This window comes from Anomaloglossus baeobatrachus, chromosome 1, assembly GCF_048569485.1.
Source record: "Anomaloglossus baeobatrachus isolate aAnoBae1 chromosome 1, aAnoBae1.hap1, whole genome shotgun sequence".
Taxonomy (NCBI): domain Eukaryota; kingdom Metazoa; phylum Chordata; class Amphibia; order Anura; family Aromobatidae; genus Anomaloglossus; species Anomaloglossus baeobatrachus.
In genome coordinates this window covers 171,530,671-171,553,825 of record NC_134353.1, presented here as the reverse complement: position 1 = coordinate 171,553,825, position 23,155 = coordinate 171,530,671, and the positions used below count along the sequence as shown (strand labels likewise).

The 23,155-nt window shown below is 43.2% G+C and overlaps 1 protein-coding gene across 2 annotated transcripts in view; it reads left to right on the top strand.

The window, feature by feature from the left end:
- Nucleotides 1-23,155, top strand: part of GALNT7 (polypeptide N-acetylgalactosaminyltransferase 7) — a 258,190-nt gene that overhangs the window by 78,500 nt on the left and 156,535 nt on the right. For both annotated transcript variants that reach the window (XM_075347204.1, XM_075347203.1), the window contains exon 2: nucleotides 21,694-22,151. In XM_075347204.1, coding sequence (XP_075203319.1) covers nucleotides 21,694-22,151 — 458 coding nt within the window. The remainder of the gene's footprint in view (nucleotides 1-21,693; nucleotides 22,152-23,155) is intronic.

Genomic DNA, 23,155 nt, shown 5'->3' with positions numbered 1-23,155 from the left:
TTCAAGAGAACAATGAAAACAAAATCAGATTTGAATATAGTTTTTGCTGTTTATCTAAAATCAGTACATGAAATTGGCATTATTGCACAAAGGAAAACGCCTAAAGGGTTGTGTAAGGTGAATAATGCATGTACAGAAGGTGAAATTACATTGCAAACTACTCCTCCCTATATAGGACATTTATTAAGTGCATACGTTTGTGCTAAAGTAGTTGGCTGTTCAAATTAGTGGGGTGAAACCTAGAAATCAATCAAATACAAAATGGTAATGAGAATAGCCATACAGACTCTGATGGTGAACACCCAGACGCTTGTTTTGCTTAGCTTGATCATGGGATAATATACATCTGATTTAATCTGTGTTTGGCTTTCGGACTGTGCCCATGATGGGTATCAGGAGGAGGAAGAATGTTAGATTTCAACTTGTCTAATCTTTTCAGCTAAGTGTATGGAGTTGGGTCGAAATGCCATCTGCTGGTAGTGTATGACCAGCATTGTAGCAGGTTGCATTTTCCAAAGTTTGTAAACTATTTAAAGGGAACCAATCACCAGGATTTTCGTATATAAGCTAAAGCCAGTGCTATACTGGCACTATCAGGCTGAGTCTCTACATACCTGTAGTGGTCAGCTCAGATGTTTAGGTTTTGAAATCCAAGAAAGTAAAGTTTATAAAATGAGCAGCTTCTTGAGTGACAGTTGCACTGGAGCAGATAATATATTCATAGTTATCCCCTCCCCCTGTTAGAATTAGCATAAGCAAACGATACAAATATACAAACTATTTACTTTGTCTTTTGCACGTAGTAGTGCTAATGGTGAAATCAGTTGTGTGTGTGTGTGTGTGTGTGTGTGTGTGTGTGTGTGTGTGTGTGTGTCTGTATTATATAATCCTATATATGCATGAAGCTGTATGTAAAAAGAATAACTCAAATAAGAGTTAGTATCTGTGAGGAGCTGGCCACGAACTAAAGACTTTTGGACTTTCTTCAGCACTGAGCACTGGTTACATCGATCTTATTGTGAATTATTAGAGATTGCTTGTTTATCAGTTTAAGGTACACAATTTGAAGGGGGAAGGGGTTGTAACTGTGTCATTTTAGTTGGACTTTGATGTATTCAGACCTACACTAGAATTCATTGTCCTGCATCTGGTGGGGGGTTGTGATTCTTTTGTTCCTCTGCAGGTGGCTTCTCTAATACACAATTTTGCAAGCAGGGCCAGAGACTGGACTTCTGGAACCTTCATACTTTGAGCTTCATGTAGAAAATGTCTAAGGGGGCGAGTATTTCTGCTCATCCAGAGGGTGGATCCCAGGAGAGGTACAACAATATGCCACACGTTTGGTTAGTGAGGGAGTTGGTGCTGTGATGTAGAGGGGCGAGGATCTGTTGCTGTGGCCAGGTTCTGAGCATATGCATGGACTATAGAGCTTGGAGCTGGATAAATGTGCTACAGTCATAAGTCGTCTAGATTTGACAAACTATCCTAAGAACTGTTGTTGCCAGCTGGAGCTGGATATACGTGCTATGGTCGTGATATCAGTCATCTAGAGGAGCATTTTGGAGTATGGTTGCTGTAACAGTGTATGGAGGAAATAAAAAATGTCGTATCATTAATCTGCCTAGGTGGTTAATAAAACCCACAACCTCAGATCTTCACAGTATCCATTTCTCATGAAAAATAATCAATGGAAAGCACATATTACAAGAAGAAACACTGCTTGGAGCCTATCAATGGGGGCTCCCCACATGTATAGCTGCAAAACAGCAGCTTCCTCATGTTCATGTATGTTTACAGTAAAAGATGTTGGTGCTGGGTAGGGATGAACAGACCCGTGGAAGTTCAGGTTTGGCTGGACTTTAGTTTAATACCCAGACTTGGCCTGAACTTGACCCTGGACCCCCGCACCCAATTTAAGTCAAAGGGGACTCTAACTTCGGTGCTGTAAAATGGTGGTAGTAAGGGCCAGTTGGCTTCAAAAGGAAGAAAAATGGGGGTAAGAGCAGGACAATTGCAATGCAAACAAATCTAGATGGGGGTATACATTTTAAAAAAAAAAAAATATGATGTGGGTCACCCCCAATTTTTGATAACCAAGGTAATTAGTCCTCTGCTGTCTGCTTTATGAAACTGGGAAGGCCCATGGATATTTGGCCTTTTCTAGCCTAAAAATAGCAGCCGACAGCCGCCCCAGAAGTGGCACATCCGCCAATTCTGGCTCTTTGCCTGGCTGTTACCGATTGCCATGGTGCAGTGGAAATTAGGGTAATACTTTTGGGGTTGATGTCAGCTGTGAATTGACAGCTGATGTCAAGCCCAAGGTTTAGTAATGAAGTGGAGTTTCAGACACCCCCATTACCAACCCAGTAAGTATACAGTAAAAAAAAACCACACACACAGGAAAAAAAATAGTGAAAATGGTCTAATCGTCCTAAACATAAAGGCCACGGTTAATCAACACTGTAGTTTGTAGTCTTGATGAAGAGAGTGCTGTAGCACAAATTTTATTTAAAGGCACGCTCTGATCAATAACTCTGGCACGTTTCTTTACAGAAATATACATTTCTGTTGTAATTTATCCCACTATTGAGTGGTAAATAATGATTTACCCCATGAATCTCCTCTCACTTTTCAAAATGTGACGGAAAGAGGCCGGGATTCGTGTCAAGTTGTAAACTTTTTGTGAAACTACAAATTGAGCAAACATTTTGTGGCAATTCAAATAGTTTTATATCAGAATTCTTCTGAAAACTGTTTAATGAATCCATGGCTTTACGGGAATGGGACTTCACTTATCACATGTACAGGGAATTTAAGGCCAAAGTTGTCTCCTGAATTAAGCACATCTCCATGTACCTGCAGCTCTCCTTAAGGGCTTGTTCACACGGCCGTAGAGATTCTGTCATTCGAGAGAATCGGACTGATCACGTTGATGACACTGATCAGAGCTTGACCTGATTGTCATTCATTGTGATACTATTCTCTCGCATGAGACAATCGGGTCACAGGTGTGGAGAAGACCGAGAACTTAATTTCTCCATTGTCTGTCTCTGTCTATATCGGACTGTACTGAAATTATATCTGAGGGCATTCTTATGTTTTGCATGCACCCATCAACTTAAATAGGTGCACCCCATCCGTTGTACACTGCCAATCGCAGGATGCAGCGGGTTTTTTGTTTTCCTAGTGCTGAATCAACATGGAAGAAAAAACCCGCTTGTCGACACTGCCCCATAGTATACCATTAGGTCAAGTGCTATCCAAGGAAACATCGGATTGTACTCGGCTGTGTTACACACTTGTGTGAGCGAGCCTTAAGAAGCTGTATTTCCAAAATCTATGGACTAATTTTCAAGAGAACAATGAAAATAAAATCAGATTTGAATATAGTTTTTGCTATTTATGTAAAATCAGTACATGAAATTGGCATTATTGCACAAAGGAAAACGCCTAAAGGGTTGTGTAAGGTAAATAATGCATGTACAGGAATGAAATTACATTGCAAACTACTCCTCCCTATACAGGTCATTTATTATGTGCCTACATTTGTGCTAAAGTATTTGGCTATTTAAATTAGTGGGGTGAAACCTAGAAATCAATCAAATACAAAATGGTAATGAGAGAATAGCCATACAGACTCTGATGGTGAACACCCAGACGCTTGTTTTGCCTAGCTTGATCATGGGATAATATACATCTGATTAATCTGCGTTTGGCTTTCGGACTGTGCCCTGATGGTAGATATCAGGAGAAGGTAGCATGTTGGATTTCAACGTGCCTAATCTTTTCAGCTAAGTGTATGGAGTCGGGTCAAAATGCTGTCTGCTGTTAGGGTATGACCAGCATTGTAGCAGGTTGCATTTTCCAAGGGTGGTAAACTATTAGAACCCCCTTCACACGTACTTGTTTCCTGTACATGTGGTATCTGTGTTTTTTTGTTTTGTTTTTTTTTTTCATGGATACCACACGCACACATTACAAATATAGAAGTGTTACTTTCTGTGACATAGCAGGATGTCACAATAGATCCATATGTTTGGGTCAAAAAGTATCTTTTATGTCAGGATATGTATGTAAATGTGCATCTATCAAGAAGAATAGTCCCTAATGAGCTTCTCTTTAGATGTGCCAGGATGGTACAGGTAAGTTCATGGCCGCAGAATTGGTGTGTAGCCGGTGGCCTAACACATGGCTATTAAATGGGGGCAATGTTCACCAATGTACTGCGGTGTTCGGAAGTGAACTAAGTTAATAGGCGGTACAGCCCAGGAGCTGGAATGCACTGCCTGCTAAGGAAGTGGGCTTGCGTCTGTCCGGTTAGAGAAGTGCACATGCATGGGTTAGCTGATGGGACGCATATGTGCCTCATCTGCACTGTCTGTGTCCATGACAGAGCCTGTCAAGAGTGAGGTGATCTTGTCCTTGCGCAGGTTAAACCATATGCGTACGCGCTCAAAGCACTTTTGCATTTACGATCATGTGCAGATGTGATGTAAGGGAACCATGCCGTGCGGATCCGCAAAATTTTTTGAGCACTGGTAATGACACCGACTCTTGTAAATCATGTTATCTTGCCCTCGGGGGGGTGATAACATACCTAGTGGGCCTACTAGTCTGGGGAAACTAACGCCTCATCCACTAGTCAAAGGGTTTATTTGCATATAATAAACAGACTTCGAAAAGAAACGTTTATGTATCCAATATAATAAAGGGAGTTTGGGGCAGGGAATTTAAGTAGGTGGACGCAACTGCTTGTGGTTTGGGCAGCACTGGGGTTCCCTTTAATCTTAAAAAAAAAAAAAAAAATTCTTAACTCCATTTGCTGAAATACAGCCTCAAACTTGCACAGAACTTCCACCATGCTTCACTCTTGCCTGGGGACACTCCAATAATGTAACAGTCCAGTACTTTGGAAAACAAACTGCCTTCAGTTTGCAGACAAATATTTCAAATTTTGACTCATTAGTTCAGAGTACCTGTTGCAATTTTTCTTTACCACAATTCTTATATGTTCATACACTGTTTAGTCACTTGGCCTTGTTTCCATGTGGAAGGTAAGGCATTTGTCTGCAATTTTTCCATAAAGACCACTTTTGGTCAAACCTAATGATCAAAAAAAAAGAGAGAAAAAAAGCAATATGGAAAAGATGCACACCCAGAGGTACTGGGCAATACATTTTATTAACACCATATAACTCCCCAATTAAAAATAAAACTATGACAACCCCATAAATATGTATATTACTATACAACAATGATAAACATGTAACGTAGGTTAAAAGATCCTTCTGGATTGAAATGTATACAATCAATAACCTATCAATATGACCATACAGTCACTAATGCCTCTTAGGCTATGTGCGCATGTTGCGTTTTTTTCCTGCGGAAACCCTGCGTTTTGAACTGCAGCGTAACTGCATGCATTCAGCTTCCCCAGCAAAGTCTATGAGAAAGCCGAAAAATCAATGCAGCGTTGTAAATGCAGCGTTTTGGATGCCCAAAATCGCTGCGGAAAAAAAAGCAGCATGTCACTTCTTTTGTGCATTGTAGCTGCGTTCTCCACCCATTGAAATCAATGATGTGGGTCAGAACGCAACCAAAATGCACTCGGACTGCATTTTTGTTGCGTTCCGCATGCTTTTTTGACAAGGAAAACGCAGGTCTTTTCAGTCTCTGTGATGTCGGTCAATTTCTGTCTGTGGATGTCGGTGAATCTCCCTCTCTGTCGGTCTCTTTCTCTGTCAGTTGTTCGCTCTCTCTGTCTCTGTCTCTGTCTCTCTGTCAGTCGGTCGGTCTCTCCCTCCCCCCCGCCCCCTCCACCCCCCCCCCCATTTACTCACCGGTCCTCGATCACCGGCGCGGCACTGCACGGCGTTCACACTGCTCCGGCGGCTTTTCCTCTTTTGAAAATGCCGGCCGCTCATTATTCAATCTCGTATTCCCTGCTTTCCCCGCCCACCGGCGCCTATGATTGGTTGGTTGCAGTGAGACAGCTGGCACTCAGCGTGGGGGCGTGTCTGACTGCAACCAATCACAGCCGCAGGTGGGCGGGTCTATATCGTGCAGTAAAATAAATAATTTTTTTTTAAAAAAATGACGTGCGGTCCCCTTTAATTTTGATACCAGCCAAGATAAAGCCACACGACTGAAGGCTGGTATTCTCAGGATGGGGAGCGCCACGTTATGGGGAGCCCCCCAGCCTAACAATATCAGCCAGGAGCCGCCCGGAATTGCCGCATCCATTACATGCGACAGTCCCGGGACTTTACCCGGCTCATCCCGAATTGCGCTGGTGCGGTGGCAATCGGGGTAATAAGGGGTTAATGGCAGCAGCCCATAGCTGCCACTAAGTCCTAGGTTAATCATGACAGGCGTCTCCCCGAGATACCTTCCATAATTAACCTGTAAGTGAAAGTAAATAAACACACATCCGAAAAAATCCTTTATTTGGAATAAAAGACAAAAAAACACCCTCTTTCACCACTTTATTAAAATCCCCAAATACCCCTCCAGGTTCGGCGTAATCCAGAGGTCCCGCGACGCATCCAGCTCTGCTACATGAAGCTGACAGGAGCGGCAGTAGAACACCGCCGCTCCTGTGAGCTCCACGCAACAACTGAAGTGAATCGCTCTGTCAGCGGGGACGTCACTGAGGTAATGCCAGTGTGTGTGCGGTGATGATGAGGGCTGTAGTGTCGGGATGTGTGCGGGGATGTCGGCGGTAATGTCGGGATGTGGGTGGGGATGTCGGCTGTAATGTCAGGATGTGGGCGGTAATGTCAGGATGTGTGCGGGGATGTCGGCTGTAATGTCAGGATGTGGGCGGTAATGTCGGTTTGTGTGCGGGGATGTTGGCGGTAATGTTGGGATGTGTGCGGGGATGTCGGCGGTAATGTCGGGATGTGTGCGGGGATGTCGGCGGTAATGTCGGGATGTGAGCGGTAATGTCGGGTTGTGTGCGGGGATGTCGCCGGTAATGTCAGGTTTTGTGCAGGGATGTGTGCGGGGATGTCGGCGGTAATGTCAGGATGTATGCGGGGATGTTGGAATGTCGGGTTTTGTGCGGGGATATCGGCGGTAATGTCGGGATGTGTGCGGTGAAGATGATAATCTGGACACCACACACAGACAGAGTTGCGGTGTGACAATGAAGTCGGGTGCAGTTCACCCGAGTTCATTCTCATCGCACGACTCTGTGTCTGTCAGCCAGCATGTAGCAGAGCTGAATTGCCGGGGGAATGCACTGTCAAAAATGCATCCAAAACGCATGCAAAACGCATGGAAAAAGCATCCAAAATGCATGACTTGTGGATGCATTTTATTTTATAAACGCAGTGTCCAGTCTGCCAGAGGGTGCGTTCTTTTTCGCACTGCAGAGAACGCAACGTGCGCACATAGTCTTAAAAGTGAAATGGATTATAATAAAGACAAATATGTAACAAATATTCAAACCATATGGAAACAATTTCAACAGCCCTAATAGAGAGAGCACCAGAAACAGTGCTAATGGTGAAATTAGTTGGGGTGTGTGTGTGTGTTTTTTTTTGTATTATTTATATATATATATATATATATATATATATATATATATATATATATATATATATATATATATATATATATATATATATATATATATATATATATATATATATATATATAATATATACGGTATATATAAAAATATAATAATATTATATATATATCTGTATGTACAAAGAATAACTCAAATAAAAGTTAGTACCTGTGAGGAGCTGCCCACAAACTAAAGACTATTGGACTTTCTTCAGCACTGAGCACTGGTTACATCAATCTTATTGTGATTTATTAGAGATTGCTTGTTTATCAGTTTAATGTACACAATTTGAAGGGGGAAGGGGTTATAACAGTGTGTCATTTTAGTTGGACTCTGATGTAATCAGACCTACAGTAGAATTCATTGTCCTGCATCTGGTGGGGGGTTATGAGTCTTTTGTTCCTCTGCAGGTGGTTTCTAATATACAAATTTGCAAGCAGGGCCAGAGACTGGACTTCTGGAACCTTCATACTTTGAGCTTCATGTAGAAAATGTCTAAGGCTGGTTTCACATCAGCGTTTTCCTGCCGCACTGCCAGATCCGGCATAAGTGTAGTACAGTTCAGGCTACTTTCACACCTCCGGTTTTTGCTATGCGGCACAATCCGGCACTTTGCAGGAAAATCGCAACCGTTTTTTTTTGCTGCCGGTTGCGTTTTTCCTGCATAGACTTTAATTAGTGCCGCATGGCCTTGTGTTCCATCCGGTTTTTGCCGCATGCGGCAGATTTAGCCGATGCGGCGGCCGGATGGAACGTTGCCTGGCACGTTTTTTCGTGCGGCAAAAAAAAAAAACGCATCGCGCCGCATTCGGACGAAGCGGCGCATTTTTCAATGCATGCCTATGGCGGCCGGATGCGGCGCGATGCGGCAATAACCGCATCCGGCCGCCGCATGCGGTTTTTGCCACTGCGCATGCTCAGTAGCATGCCGCAAGCGGCAAAAACCGGACTGGCCGCAAAGGAAAAACTTATGCAAAGGATGCGGTGTTTTCACCGCATCCGTTGCATAGCTTGCACAGCCGGATTGAGCCGCAGAGCTCAAGCCGGATGTGTGAAAGTAGCCTTACTGGCAAGCTCCGGGCACATTCGGTCATGTGACTGGAGCATGTGACAGCATGTGAACGGGGCTTGCCGCACTGTCTGTGAACTGTATTGAACTGTACTGTACTTGTGCCGGATCTGGCAGTGCGGCAGAAAAACGCTGATGGGAGTTGGTGCTGTGATGTAGAGGGGCGAAGGTCTGTTGCTGTGGCCAGGTTCTGAGCATATGAATGGACTATAGAGATTGGAACTGGATAAATGTGCTACAGTCATAAGTCGTCTAGATTTGACAAACTATCCTAAGGACTGTTGTTGCCAGCTGGAGCTGGATACACGTGCTAAGGTGGTGATATCAGTCATCTAGAGGAGCATTTAGGACTATGGTTGCTGTAACAGTGTATGGAGGAAATAAAAAATGTCGTATCATTAATCTGCCTAGGTGGTTAATAAAACCCACAACCTCAGATCTTCACAGTATCCATTTCTCATGAAAAATAATCAATGGAAAGCACATATTACAAGAAGGCTCCAAGCAGTGTGTCAATGGGGGATCCCCACATGTATAGCTGCAAAACACAGCAGCTTCCTCGTGTTCATGTATGTTTACAGTAAAAGATGTTGGTTCTGGGTAGGGATGAGCAGACCCGTGGAAGTTCAGGTTTGGCCGGACTTTAGTTTAATACCCAGACATGACCTGAACTTGACCCTGGATCCCGAACCCCATTTAAGTCAAAAGGGGACTCGTACATCGGTGTTGTAAAATGGTAGTAGTAAGGGCTAGTTGGCTTCAAAAGGAAGAAAAATGGGGGTAAGAGCAGGACAATTGCAATGCAAACAAATCTAGATGGGGCATACATTAAAAAAAAATATATGATGTGGGTAACCCCCAATTTTTGATAACCAAGGTAATATTAGTCATCTCCTGTCTGCTTTATCAAACTCGAAAGGCCCATGGTTATTTGGCCTTTCCTAGCCGAAAAATAGTAGCCGACAGCCGCCCCAGAGGTGGCGCATCCGCCAATTCTGGCTCTTTGCCTGGCTGTTACCGATTTGCCATGGTGCAGTGGAACATTAGGTAATACTTTTGGGGTTCATATCCGCTGTGAATTGACAGCTGACGTCAACCTCAAGGTTTAGTAATGGAGAGGAGTCTCAGACACCCCCATTACCAACCCAGTAAGTATACAGTAAAAAAAAAAAACACACACAGGAAAAAAAATAGTCTATTTGTATAAAGACAAGCACTCCCTTGTTCACCAATTTATTAATTCTAAAAAAATCATCAAAGTTCTGATGTAATCCCATGGTGTACTGTCTCACAGTGCCCATCGACTCTTACGGAAGTTATTTCTGAGAATTATCTCAAAACGAGGCTACATAGGTCACTCCTGGTCAGCAGCAGACCTGGAATTTCTTCTGCTCCGTGAGAAATTATTTTTTGAACTACGGTATGTTATTTTGTTCACCGTACAGCCATCTTCCCCATGCCAAAAACCTTGTTTGGTTGCGATGCTGCCTGTCAACATCTTTATTAGCATGAACTGCACCCGAACGCCAAATTCGGGCATGAACGTTCTTGAATAGTTCGAGTTTGAGGCCTGGTGTCCACGGGTCTGGTACGAATCCCGAACTTCACAGTTTGGGTTTTCTCATCCCTATTGCTGGGAACAAAAGTGAAAATGGTCTAATCGTCCTAAACATAAAGGCCACGGTTAATCAACACTAGTTTGTAGTCTTGATGAAGAGAGTGCTGTAGCACAAAATTTATTTAAAGGCACGCTCTGATCAATGACTCTGGCACGTTTCTTTACAGAAATATACATTTCTGTTGTAAATTATCCCACTATTGAGTGGTAACTAATGATTTACCCCATGAATCTCCTCTGACTTTTCAAAATGTGACGGAAAGAGGCCGGGATTCGTGTCAAGTTGTAAACTTTTTGTGAAACTACAAATTGAGCAAACATTTTGTGGCAATTCAAATAGTTTTATATCAGAATTCTGGTGAAAACTGTTTAATGAATCAGTGGCTTTACAGGAATGGGACTTCACTTATCACATGTACAGGGATTTTAAGACCAAAGTTGTCTCCTGAATTAAGCACATCTCCATGTACCTGCAGCTCTCCTTAAGGGCTTGTTCACACGGCCGTAGAGATTCTGTCATTCGAGAGAATCGGACTGATCACGTTGATGACACTGATCAGAGTTTGACCTGATTGTCATTCATTGTGATACTATTCTCTCGCATGAGACAATCGGGTCACAGGTGTGGAGAAGACCGAGAACTTAATATCTCCATTGTCTGTTTCTGCGTATATTGGACTGTTCTGAAATTCCTATGTTTTGCATGCACCCATCAACTTAAATAGGTGCACACCATCCGTTGTACACTGCCAATCACAGGATGCAGCGGGTTTTTTGTTTTCCTAGTGCTAAATCAACATGGAAGAAAAAACCCACTGGTCGACACTGCCCCATAGTATACCATTAGGTCAAGTGCTATCCAAGGAAACATCGGATTGCACTCGACTGTGTTACACGCTTGTGTGAGCGAGCCTTAAGAAGAAGCTGTATTTCCAAAATCTATGGACTAATTTTCAAGAGAACAATGAAAATAAAATCAGATTTGAATATAGTTTTTGCTGTTTATCTAAAATCATTACATGAAATTGGCATTATTGCACAAAGGAAAACGCCTAAAGGGTTGTGTAAGGTGAATAATGCATGTACAGAAGGTGAAATTACATTACAAACTACTCCTCCCTATACAGGTCATTTATTATGTGCCTACATTTGTGCTAAAGTATTTGGCTATTTAAATTAGTGGGGTGAAACCTAGAAATCAATCAAATACAAAATGGTAATGAGAGAATAGCCATACAGACTCTGATGGTGAACACCCAGACGCTTGTTTTGCCTAGCTTGATCATGGGATAATATACATCTGATTAATCTGCATTTGGCTTTCGGACTGTGCCCTGATTGTAGATATCAGGACAAGAAAGAATGTAAGAATGATAGCGAGTTTAAATGTACGAACAGCATTGTAGCAGGTTGCGTTTTCCAAGGTTGGTAAACTATTTCACGCCCCCTTCACACATCCGTGTTTCCGGTACATGTGGCATCTGTTTTTTTTTTTCCACGAATACCACAGCACACATTATAACCTATTGTGATCTTCACTTGTCTCTTTTTTGTTTTCTGGCAACATGGATGATAAGCCAAAACAAGTCTATGGGTGCATGGAAAACACATTCAGCTCACAGATGCCATCGGTGTGCTATCCGTGTGCTGTTGCTGTATGTGTTAACACAGAAAGTATAGGAGATGCTTTGTAATATCTTTATTTCTTTAGCCAAACCACAAAAATCATTGACAGCACACTGATGGAAAACACTGATGACACTGGTATTGGGTTTTCATGTACCTGTTTTATACACACATGTGATTGAGAACCTAAATGGTTTCCTGAACCATAAAAACCCTTCCGTTTTAGTTTTGAAGTTGGCAGCTGACCCCTGCCACTAGTCAGCAGTGTCTGTTGTAGCTGTCTGTTGTCATGGAACAGGGGCCTTTTATTTTTTGTTTTTTCTCAGAGGGTAGTTTCTTAGGGTCTCCTTCTTCTTTTTTTTTTTCTTCTTCTATCTTCTTTTTTCTTCCAGTCTATGTAGAACAGAAGGATTGTTAAAGGGGTTGTTCAGGGCTGATATATTGATGACCTATCCTTGGGATTAACATCCAAATCAGATTGGTGGGTGGGCAACATCCAGGAAAGCCACCAATACGTTTTGGTTTTTTTTGTTTTGTTTTTTTAATTTAACTTTTATTAACATTATTAATAACACAGGAAACACCGTATTGTACAGAATAAAGCACAATGTCAGAACACAAGCATTGTATCGAGGAATTGTTAGCAGATCAAATCCTAAAATATGGGGAGATACAAAACTCAAGACTGTATAAACAACAATGAAAGCTGTAACCGACTACTGTCGGAGGATCAACATAATACCTTTTTATACTATATAACGAGGCCACCTTAGAGGAGTGAACAAAACCGGGGCCGTAACTCAAGTGTGAGTTGGCAGAATAGAAGATACTGAGTAAAACATGAACAAGAAAGAAAAAGAGAGAAAAGAAAGTCAAAGAAGAAAAAGGTGGGAGGATTAGGGTCAAAAAGGGTAGGTGAATTTACTACCAATACGATTTTACCAGCTCTGGCAGTAGCCCGTAAACACTGTATTGAGCCTGGACAGCATTTCCATTCGCTGCTCAGTGGCCATTGTTGGGTACTGCAGCACAGTTCCTATATACTATTTAGGGGTAGAGCTGCAGTACTTGTTCCAGCTCGATACTCTTTCATCCGAACACTGCAGAAGATTTGGTGGGGGTGCTATGTACGTGGGAGTCCAACTCAGATCTGATATTAGTGACCAGTTAGAAGGTTAAGTCCTCAATATCCAGGTTGCGGACAACCTCTTTAAGGCCTGGCCTGCCCCCAATCAGTCACTATATGTAACTGATCAGAAGATCTCTACAAACCAAAAATTTATTTGGGGACAAGTGCTTGTACCACTACTTGTTGCTGACCGGTACCCTTTAATGCCAGCATTCATAACCAGTTTAGTGTTCTATTTAATGGGAATCTAAGAGTCTGTTCGAATTGAAATATTAAAGGGATATACAGTTAGGTCCAGAAATATTTGGACAGTGACACAATTTTCGCGAGTTGGGCTCTGCATGCCACCACATTGGATTTGAAATGAAACCGCTACAACAGAATTCAAGTGCAGATTGTAACATTTAATTTGAAGGTTTGAACAAAAATATCTGATAGAAATTGTACACATTTCTTTACAAACACTCCACATTTTAGGAGGTCAAAAGTAATTGGACAAATAAACCAAACCCAAACAAAATATTTTAATTTTCAATATTTTGTTGCAAATCCCTTGGAGGCAATCACTGCCTTAAGTCTGGAACCCATGGACATCACCAAATGCTGGGTTTCCTCCTTCTTAATGCTTTGCCAGACCTTTACAGCCGCAGCCTTCAGGTCTTGCTTGTTTGTGGGTCTTTCCGTCTTAAGTCTGGATTTGAGCAAGTGAAATGCATGCTCAATTGGGTTAAGATCTGGTGATTGACTTGGCCATTGCAGAATGTTCCACTTTTTTGCACTCATGAACTCCTGGGTAGCTTTGGCTGTATGCTTGGGGTCATTGTCCATCTGTACTATGAAGCGCCGTCCGATCAACTTTGCGGCATTTGGCTGAATCTGGGCTGAAAGTATATCCCGGTACACTTCAGAATTCATCCGGCTACTCTTGTCTGCTGTTATGTCATCAATAAACACAAGTGACCCAGTGCCATTGAAAGCCATGCATGCCCATGCCATCACGTTGCCTCCACCATGTTTTACAGAGGATGTGGTGTGCCTTGGATCATGTGCCGTTCCCTTTCTTCTCCAAACTTTTTTCTTCCCATCATTCTGGTACAGGTTGATCTTTGTCTCATCTGTCCATAGAATACTTTTCCAGAACTGAGCTGGCTTCATGAGGTGTTTTTCAGCAAATTTAACTCTGGCCTGTCTATTTTTGGAATTGATGAATGGTTTGCATCTAGATGTGAACCCTTTGTATTTACTTTCATGGAGTCTTCTCTTTACTGTTGACTTAGAGACAGATACACCTACTTCACTGAGAGTGTTCTGGACTTCAGTTGATGTTGTGAACGGGTTCTTTTTCACCAAAGAGAGTATGCGGCGATCATCCACCACTGTTGTCATCCGTGGACGCCCAGGCCTTTTTGAGTTCCCAAGCTCACCAGTCAATTCCTTTTTTCTCAGAATGTACCCGACTGTTGATTTTGCTACTCCAAGCATGTCTGCTATCTCTCTGATGGATTTTTTCTTTTTTTTCAGCCTCAGGATGTTCTGCTTCACCTCAATTGAGAGTTCCTTAGACCGCATGTTGTCTGGTCACAGCAACAGCTTCCAAATGCAAAACCACACACCTGTAATCAACCCCAGACCTTTTAACTACTTCATTGATTACAGATTAACGAGGGAGACGCCTTCAGAGTTAATTGCAGCCCTTAGAGTCCCTTGTCCAATTACTTTTGGTCCCTTGAAAAAGAGGAGGCTATGCATTACAGAGCTATGATTCCTAAACCCTTTCTCCGATTTGGATGTGAAAACTCTCATATTGCAGCTGGGAGTGTGCATTTTCAGCCCATATTATATATATATAATTGTATTTCTGAACATGTTTTTGTAAACAGCTAAAATAACAAAACTTGTGTCATTGTCCAAATATTTCTGGACCTAACTGTATATATTCCAGTCAGGGCTAATATTAATCATGGCCACTGCAGAATCAAGTACTTTTTAATGACTAACTTTCGATGAGCATAGAGTATACTTCAGAGTCTTGCTACTATCTGGAAATAATTGCACTTTGTCAGTCTCCTCTTTAAGGTGCTCAGATCAATTGCTTTGTGCTTAGCTATACTCGAGCTGTTCAAACATTCCCTATGATTGCACAGTTGGGTGTGTTTTACAGCATTACCGGCCTGGTATCGCTGTACTGCGCTGAGGCCCGTCATTCACACGCCTGCTGTTTAGGGTCAGTATCGGCCATTAACCATGCCTCATTCCCCATAGGATTGTTTTACATGTGTTACTATGTTGTTGCTACAAATGCGCAGCTGGGAGCCTTGTACTTCTGGGGATTTTTACAGCTATAGAAGCTTGAGATCTATCCCAGGCAAATATTATAGTGATGACTTTCCTGATAGTAGTGTTATAGCACTACAGAGGATGTTTCACCTTTGATCTATTTGATTAAACTAAAGAGGGTTGTCTTAAATGGTTAAAATTACAAAATGCTCATGGAAACCAGGCAGCTTTGCAGTTTACCTCTTATAAGAAGTCCTAACTGAATGATCTTCAATTTAAGGGTTCGCTTGCACGAGCGCTGACTTGGACGAGTGCAATGCGAGAAAATCTCTCCTTGCACTCAGACCAATGTTATTCAATGAGGGAGAGCAGATGGTCAGCTTTATTCTCTTCCAGATTCTGGATGAGAGAAAAGTCGCAGCATGCTGTGATTGTCAGCGAGAGCTGTGTCACTCGTATCCATACAAGTCAATGGATGCGTGTGAAACATCGGACTGCACTCTGATATCCAAGTGCAGTGCAATAATCACATCAGCTGACAATGGAGGAGATGGGGAGATTAATCCCTCCCTCTCCTCCACAGCTGTGATCCCATCGCAGGATTGGATCACAGTTGCATGACACTCGGCTTAAGGCCACGTCTCACTTAGCAACATTGCTAGCAACATCGTCACTTTTGTGACGTAGCAGCGATGTTGCTAGCGATGTTGCTGTGTGTGACATCCAGCAACAACCTGGCCCCTGCTGTGAGGTCGCTGGTTGTTGCTGAATGTCCTGGTCTATTTTTTAGTTGTTGCTCTCCCGCTGTGAAGCGCCCATCGCTGTGTGTGACAGCAACAGAGCAACAACTGAATGTGCAGTGAGCAGGGAGCCGGCTTTTGCGGACGCTGGTAACCAATGTAAATATCGGGTAACCAAGAAGCCCTTTCCTTGGTTACCCGATATTGACCTTCGTTACCAGCGTCCGCCGCTCTCACGCTGTCAGTGCCGGCTCCCTGCTCCCTGCACACATAGCCAGACTACACATCGGGTAATTAACCTGATGTGTACTCTGGCTAGGAGTGCAGGGAGCCAGCGCTAAGCGGTGTGCGCTAATAATTAAGGTAAATATCGGGTTGGTTACCCGATATTTACCTTAGTTACCAAGCGCAGCATCGCTTCCACGCGTCACTACTGGCTGGTGGCTGGTCACTGGTTGCTGGTGAGATCTGCCTGTGTGACAGCTCACCAGCAACCCGTGTAGCGACGCTCCAGTGATCCCTGCCAGGTCAGGTTGCTGGTGGGATCGCTGGAGCGTCGCTTAGTGTGACGGTACCTTTACACTCGCAGCACAGCGGGAGCCTAGGGTTATTAGCATATCGCTCCCGACGCACTTGCATCGGATGCCACACGATCATGTGACTACAGGCTTACAGTGTACAGATTGTTGCCTACGTTACAGACCACCCCCATAGTCTTGGAGTGGCTAGTCATCTAGGCAAAGATTGTGCGCTCTTTACAGACTCTGTGCTTTACAACTTGCCTGTACCACTCAAACTAACGAGATCTGAGGAACCCCAGTCACCCTACACTTTTCCCATAATGCAGAGGAAAAGCTGCGAATGTTAGCTGCTTAGGAAAGCACTACTATGCGGATACACAGAACTGTCAATCTGCAGCAGCGCATCGGCCCCCGTGAAGCAAGAAACCAAGGAGTGGTGTACTCCTGATGAATACAAAATGAGAACCCCAGAAACTGATACTCCATTATTTTTTTTTATTTTTTTTTTTTTTAGTCTATTTTTATGTATTTGATTGTAAGGGCAGACCTTTTTCTTGATTTGCTGTCAACATCATTCAGAGACGTGAACCATAAGAAACCATAGACTGTAGATGTTCATTGACTTTAGTAGGGGTATGAGTGCACAACGCCTCTTTCATGCGGATTCTGCCTTGAACCCACCTGAAAAAGTTCTAGAAAAAAATGCTACAAAGAATAAACATATGCACAGCAATGTAAAAACTAACCTGATATAGCGCCGCACGACCAAGTCTACCCTCACCTAATGTATCCTCGGCTATTCCTTGTAGACTGAGCCCTCGCGGGCAGGGACCTCTCCTCCTGTACCAGTCTGTGTGTATTGTTTATGATTATTGTACTTGTCCCTATTATGTATACAACCTTCACATGTAAAGCGCCATGGAATAGATGACGCTATAATAATAAATAATAAAAATAATTTGCTGTGCATGTTTTGTGATTTTGTTTATTTTTTTTACTTTTTTTTTCTCACTTCTTTTATCAAATTGAGACTTCAAAAGCAGTGAATCTGATAAAACAAGAGACCGGTCCATTCTTCACAGCTTCCTCTTAGAAGGCACCGCTATATTATATATGGAAAGAAGACACCAGGGACTAAGCTGTCACGAAAGATGTCAGAAGGGAAATCACCATCTGAAAGATGGCACGTGCACATACCTGAAGAGTTTTCTAGGAATGCCCTTTGATCCATGCAGAAGTAGTTTTGCAGGGAGAGGGAGGAGGGGAGCTGTGTCCATCTGCTGTGAATGGTGCTGTGTTATACCTGTCTGTGGTGATAGTGAGAACGCACAACAGGTCGTCAATTATAATCTATTATGAGGCTTAATGTACAGAAAACTGCGGGATTTCAGAATATTTTTAAACTAGATAGTGACATTGAAGCTGGTGAGAATAAAAGGACATCAGCAACGTGTTTTCAAAGAATATTTTTAACTATTGAGTAATTTTCTGAGAACACATTCCCTGGAGGGTATGCGGATTATTGGTGGAAATGCAACGGATTTTATGCTGCTTATTTACTTGCAGACTATACTCTGCGTTTTACAGTACCAGCATAGTGCCTGAGATATTAAGAATTCACACCTCAGATTTTCCATGTGATATGACAAGAGCTGTGGATTTAAGAGCAGAGTCGCATATTTCATGCTTGTTATGGCAAACGGTGACATTTGTACTCCCATCCTCAGCATATACTGCCATGCTGCAGATGTGAGGTCGAATCTCACGCCTCGCGATGATAAGTGTGAAATATAACGCTCTCCTGCTTCCTTTTCTCAATATTCATCATTGTTGTTGTGGCATGTCCGCAGCTAACATGCTTCATGGGAACATACCCTTAAAGGGGTATTCTCAAAATAACTTAACAGTAGCTTGGATCCCCAACACTTCAGAGAACTGGGGGACCCCATTTGAATTCAGTGGTGGTCAATCATGTGCTTGCTGCTCCGTTCCTTGTTATGGGAGTGCTGAAGACCAGCTGAGCGCAGTGCTCTGTGATCTCCAGCTGTCCCATCTAATGGAACGGCAGTGGGCATGATCTACCATGGCTCCATTTTATATAGCCCTGGTTCTAGGATCCGGTGGGGGTCCCGGAAGTTTAACTGTGGGCCCAAAAGATTACCATTTGCGATATTTTTTTTTTTTTTTTTTACAAGTGTTCAGTTGCCTTCTTCAGTTATCACCACTGCCGCGAATCACTGAGCTCAGCATACTGTTTACATCAGCCGAGACACTTAGGGGTACTTTGCACGCTGCGACATCGCTAGCATCGGCTAGTGATGCCGAGCGCAATAGTACCCGCCCCCGTCGCACATGCGATATCTTGTGATAGCTGCCGTAGCGAACATTATCGCTATGGCAGCTTCACACGCACTTACCTGCCCTGCGATGACGCTCTGGCCGCCGACCCGCCTCCTTCCAAAGGGGTCGGGTCGTGCGACGTCACACGGCAGGCGGCCAATAGAAGCGGAGGGGCGGAGATGAGCGGGACGTAAACATCCCGCCCACCTCCTTCCTTCCGCATTGGCGGTGGAGACAGGTAAGAAGATGTTCCTTGCTCCTGCAGCTTCACACACAGATGTGTGCTGCCGCAGGAACGAGGAACAACATCGTATCTCCTATTGGTGCGACATTATGAAAATGTCCGACGCTACACAGATCACCGATTTACGACGCTTTTGCGATCGTTTATCGGCGCATCTAGGCTTTACACGTTGCGACGTCGTTACCGGCGCCGGATGTGCGTCACTTTCGATATGACCCCGATGATATCGCAGTAGCGATGTCGCAACGTGCAAAGTGCCCCTTAGCGCTTGGCTGAAGAGTTGATGTGAGCTGTAAACAGGACCTCCCCACTGTAGCCGAAATACAGAGGGCAGCGGTGGAGAGCCGGGCACTAAACCCGACAAGGTTCTGAATTTTGTATTTGGTGTTTTACAAAAATGTGCAATTGTTTTGAGCTCATGTTTTCAGCGTGGAAACTCCCTTTAATATGTTAGTATGGGTATAATCAATAGAATAGATCTCCGTTCCTTAGATATAAGCCTGGCTTCATGAAGACTGGCATATTGAATACCATTCATGAAGAAGGGTGTGCAGTATTGTGACTATAGTATATTTCTGTCGGAAATTACACTACCTTTTTGAATTTATTAGCCATGATCGGCCACACACCTTCCTGCCAAGCTTCCTGTTGGTGGAGCTGGCCCAAATTGGCGTAAAAACACCAAAAGCCAATACATTTTGCTTCCCTCCTCAATGCATTACCAGATTTTTGGCAAAAATAGTTACATGAGTCATCACCACAGGCTGTTATAACATGCCGATTGCCTATGCTATGACCTGTGGCCACAGAGGGTTCGTATATTAAAGATGGTTCCTGCGTCCCTGGTACTGTAGGAAATTCCTATTAATAATGGATGTTCCCAAATGTAGAAAGTGCAGCTTTGAAAACAACTTATTAGTTTGCAATTATTTATAAAATGTCCTACTATCTATAACAGACCTGGGCAAGGGGCGGCCCGCGGGCCACATCCGGCCCGCCTGCTCTCTGTGACCGGCCCGCCCGTCTTCAGCCGGTGCAGTGGAGCCGGGCTGCAGCGTGCCGAGCAGGAAGAGATCCTGTGCAGGTCCGCACAGTCAGTGCAGGAGAAGAAGCAGCACAGCAGACAGAATAATTCATCCTGCACTGTAGGACCTGCGATGATGTCACGCCCATGTGACTGTGTGGGAGGAGACACAGGATGCCGGGCAGAAAGCAAGATACTGAATCCTGAAGGAGATGTGGACACATGATGACTGGTAATAAGAAAAGAGGGGACATGAGGGGGAGGGGGGCTGCAGGGTGAGTGGCATATGAGGGCTGCAGACTGACAGAAGGATGTGAAGGGGTGCAGAGTGTTTGAGAGGGGTAAGTTGGGGTACAGGCAGGGTGAGATATGTGGGCAGGGTGTGTGACATATGGGGGTGTAGTGTGTGTGATATGGGGGTGCAGGCTGTATGGGAAGCAGGGTGTGTGACATATGGGGGTGTAGTATATTACAGGTGTGCTATATGGAGGTGTATATTACAGGTGTGCTATATGGAGGTGTATATAGTGGTGTAGTATATGGGGTGTAGTGATGTAGTATATTACAGGTGTGCTATATGGAGGTGTAGTATATTACAGGTGTGCTATATGGAGTTGTAGTATATTACAGGTGTAGTATATGGGGTGTAGTGATGTAGTATATTACAGGTGTGCTATATGGAGGTGTAGTATATTACAGGTGTATATAGGGGTGTAGTGATGTAGTATATTACAGGTGTATATAGGGGTGTAGTGATGTAGTATATTACAGGTGTATATAGGGGTGTAGTGATGTAGTATATTACAGGTGTATATAGGGGTGTAGTGATGTAGTATATTACAGGTGTACTATATGGAGTTGTAGTATATTACAGGTGTGCTATATGGAGTTGTAGTATATTACAGGTGTAGTATATGGGGTGTAGTGATGTAGTATATTACAGGTGTAGTATATAGGGGTGTAATGATGTAGTATATCGGAGGTGTATTATATAGTGGTGTAGTATAATACAAATGTATATGGGGGTGTAGTATATTACAGGTATATGGGGGGTGTAGTATAATACAGGTATAGTATATAGGGGTGTAGTGGTGTAGTTTATTACAGGTGTAGTATATGGAGGGGGTGTAGTGATGTAGTATATTGGGTAGAACTGAGTTAATTATATTAGTCCGGCCCTCTAAACCAATCCCAATTTCTCATGCGGCCCCATGGGAAAATTAATTGCCCACCCCTGATCTATAACCTGCCTCCAGATCTCCTCTTCAGTTTATCAGCTCAAATTTCCTGGTAAGGCTCATAAAATCCACATGACCGACATTCTTAAATAGCACACAGTAAACATATTTTTTCTTCATGTGTCCGGTGACTACCTCTTGAAGCTCATCAAGAGAATGCCAAGAGTGTGCAAAGCAGTAATCAAAGCAAGAGGTGGCTACTTTGAAGAACCTAGAATATAAGACATATTTTCAGTTGTTTAACACTTTTTTGTTAAGTATTTCATTCCATTTTATTATTTTCCTTTACAGGAAGAAAATGCAAATCTCCCTCAGCCTGGAAAAGTAGAAAATAACCTAGGCCCCAAAAATGATTTCCAGCCAGTTATGCCATGGCCCCATGTTGAGGGCATAGAAATGGACCTCGAGTCGATACGCAAAAAGAACAAGGTCCAAAATGATCAAGACCGCCTGGATGGAAAGGTTAATAATCAGCAAAACGTTATGCAACGACAGTTCCTTACTTTTAAGCCCCAGAAGCATGCGTATTCATATCCAGTGCTTCACCAAGGAGTTCTAGGAAATTTTGAACCGAAAGAACCGGAACCCCAGGGTGTGGCGGGTGGCCCGGGAGAAAAGGGAAAACCATTCATATTGGGTTCAGACTACAAAGACTCTGTCCAGGCCTCCATTAAGGAATTTGGATTTAACATGGTTGCCAGTGACATGATCTCATTAGACCGAACAATCAATGACTTGCGTCACGAAGAGTAAGTGTTTTCTGTTTATTTTACCTACAAAGTTTTGATGTCTACATTGCCTTAATGGTAGGGATGAGCGAGCACTACCATGCTCTGGTGCTCGCTACTCGTAACAAACAGTAAATGCTGGGATCGGTGCGACTTGAGTAAAATGGAAAACAATGGGGAACTCAAGTATTTTTCTGGAAGATTTCCCTTGAAAATGGTAGAGTTCCCCATTGACTTCCATTATACTAGGGTACTCGAGTCGCGCCCATCCAAGCATTAACTGCTCGTTAAGAGTACCAAGCACCCAAGCATGGTAGGGATTGCTCATCACTAATTAATTGGCCATGTTAAGTGTATATCTCAGTGATCCCTCCTGGCGGTTACATGTTAAATGAAGGTGGTGACAGTTGGTTAACATATAATGGTGACTATAATAGGATTCATATATGTTATGTGACACATCAGTTGAATAGATACTATTCTAGCCTTTTATGATATGAATGCTCCTGACTAAGACTGCGCAAACCCAAACTGTAAAGCTAAGGGTTCGACAGGACAATTGGTGTTTGGAGCTCGAATGCGAACACAGACTTTTCACGGAAGTCCGTGTCAGAGTTTGGGTGCTGTTCGTATGCTAATAAAGTTTGTTCAAAGGCTGCAGCACAGTCGATCAACAAGCTTTTCGGTATGGGAAAAATACCTGTAGGTTGTGATTAACAAAATTAAAAAAGAAAAAGAAAAGACGTTTGGTCCCCCTTATTTTGATAACCAGCGTACATAAAGCAGACAGCTGTCTGCTTTGCCTTGGCTGGTTATCAAAAATAAAGGGGACCCTGTGCTGTTTTTATGAAATTATTTATTTAAAGAATTAAAAAAAAAAAACCAAAAAAAAAACCGGCGCTGGTTTCCCCATTATTTTTGATTATCAGGCTGGGAAGGCTCATGTTTTTTTGGCCCTTCCCAGCCTAAAAAGTGGCAACCTGCAGCCGCCCCCAAAATGGCGCATCCATTAGATCTAATTCTGA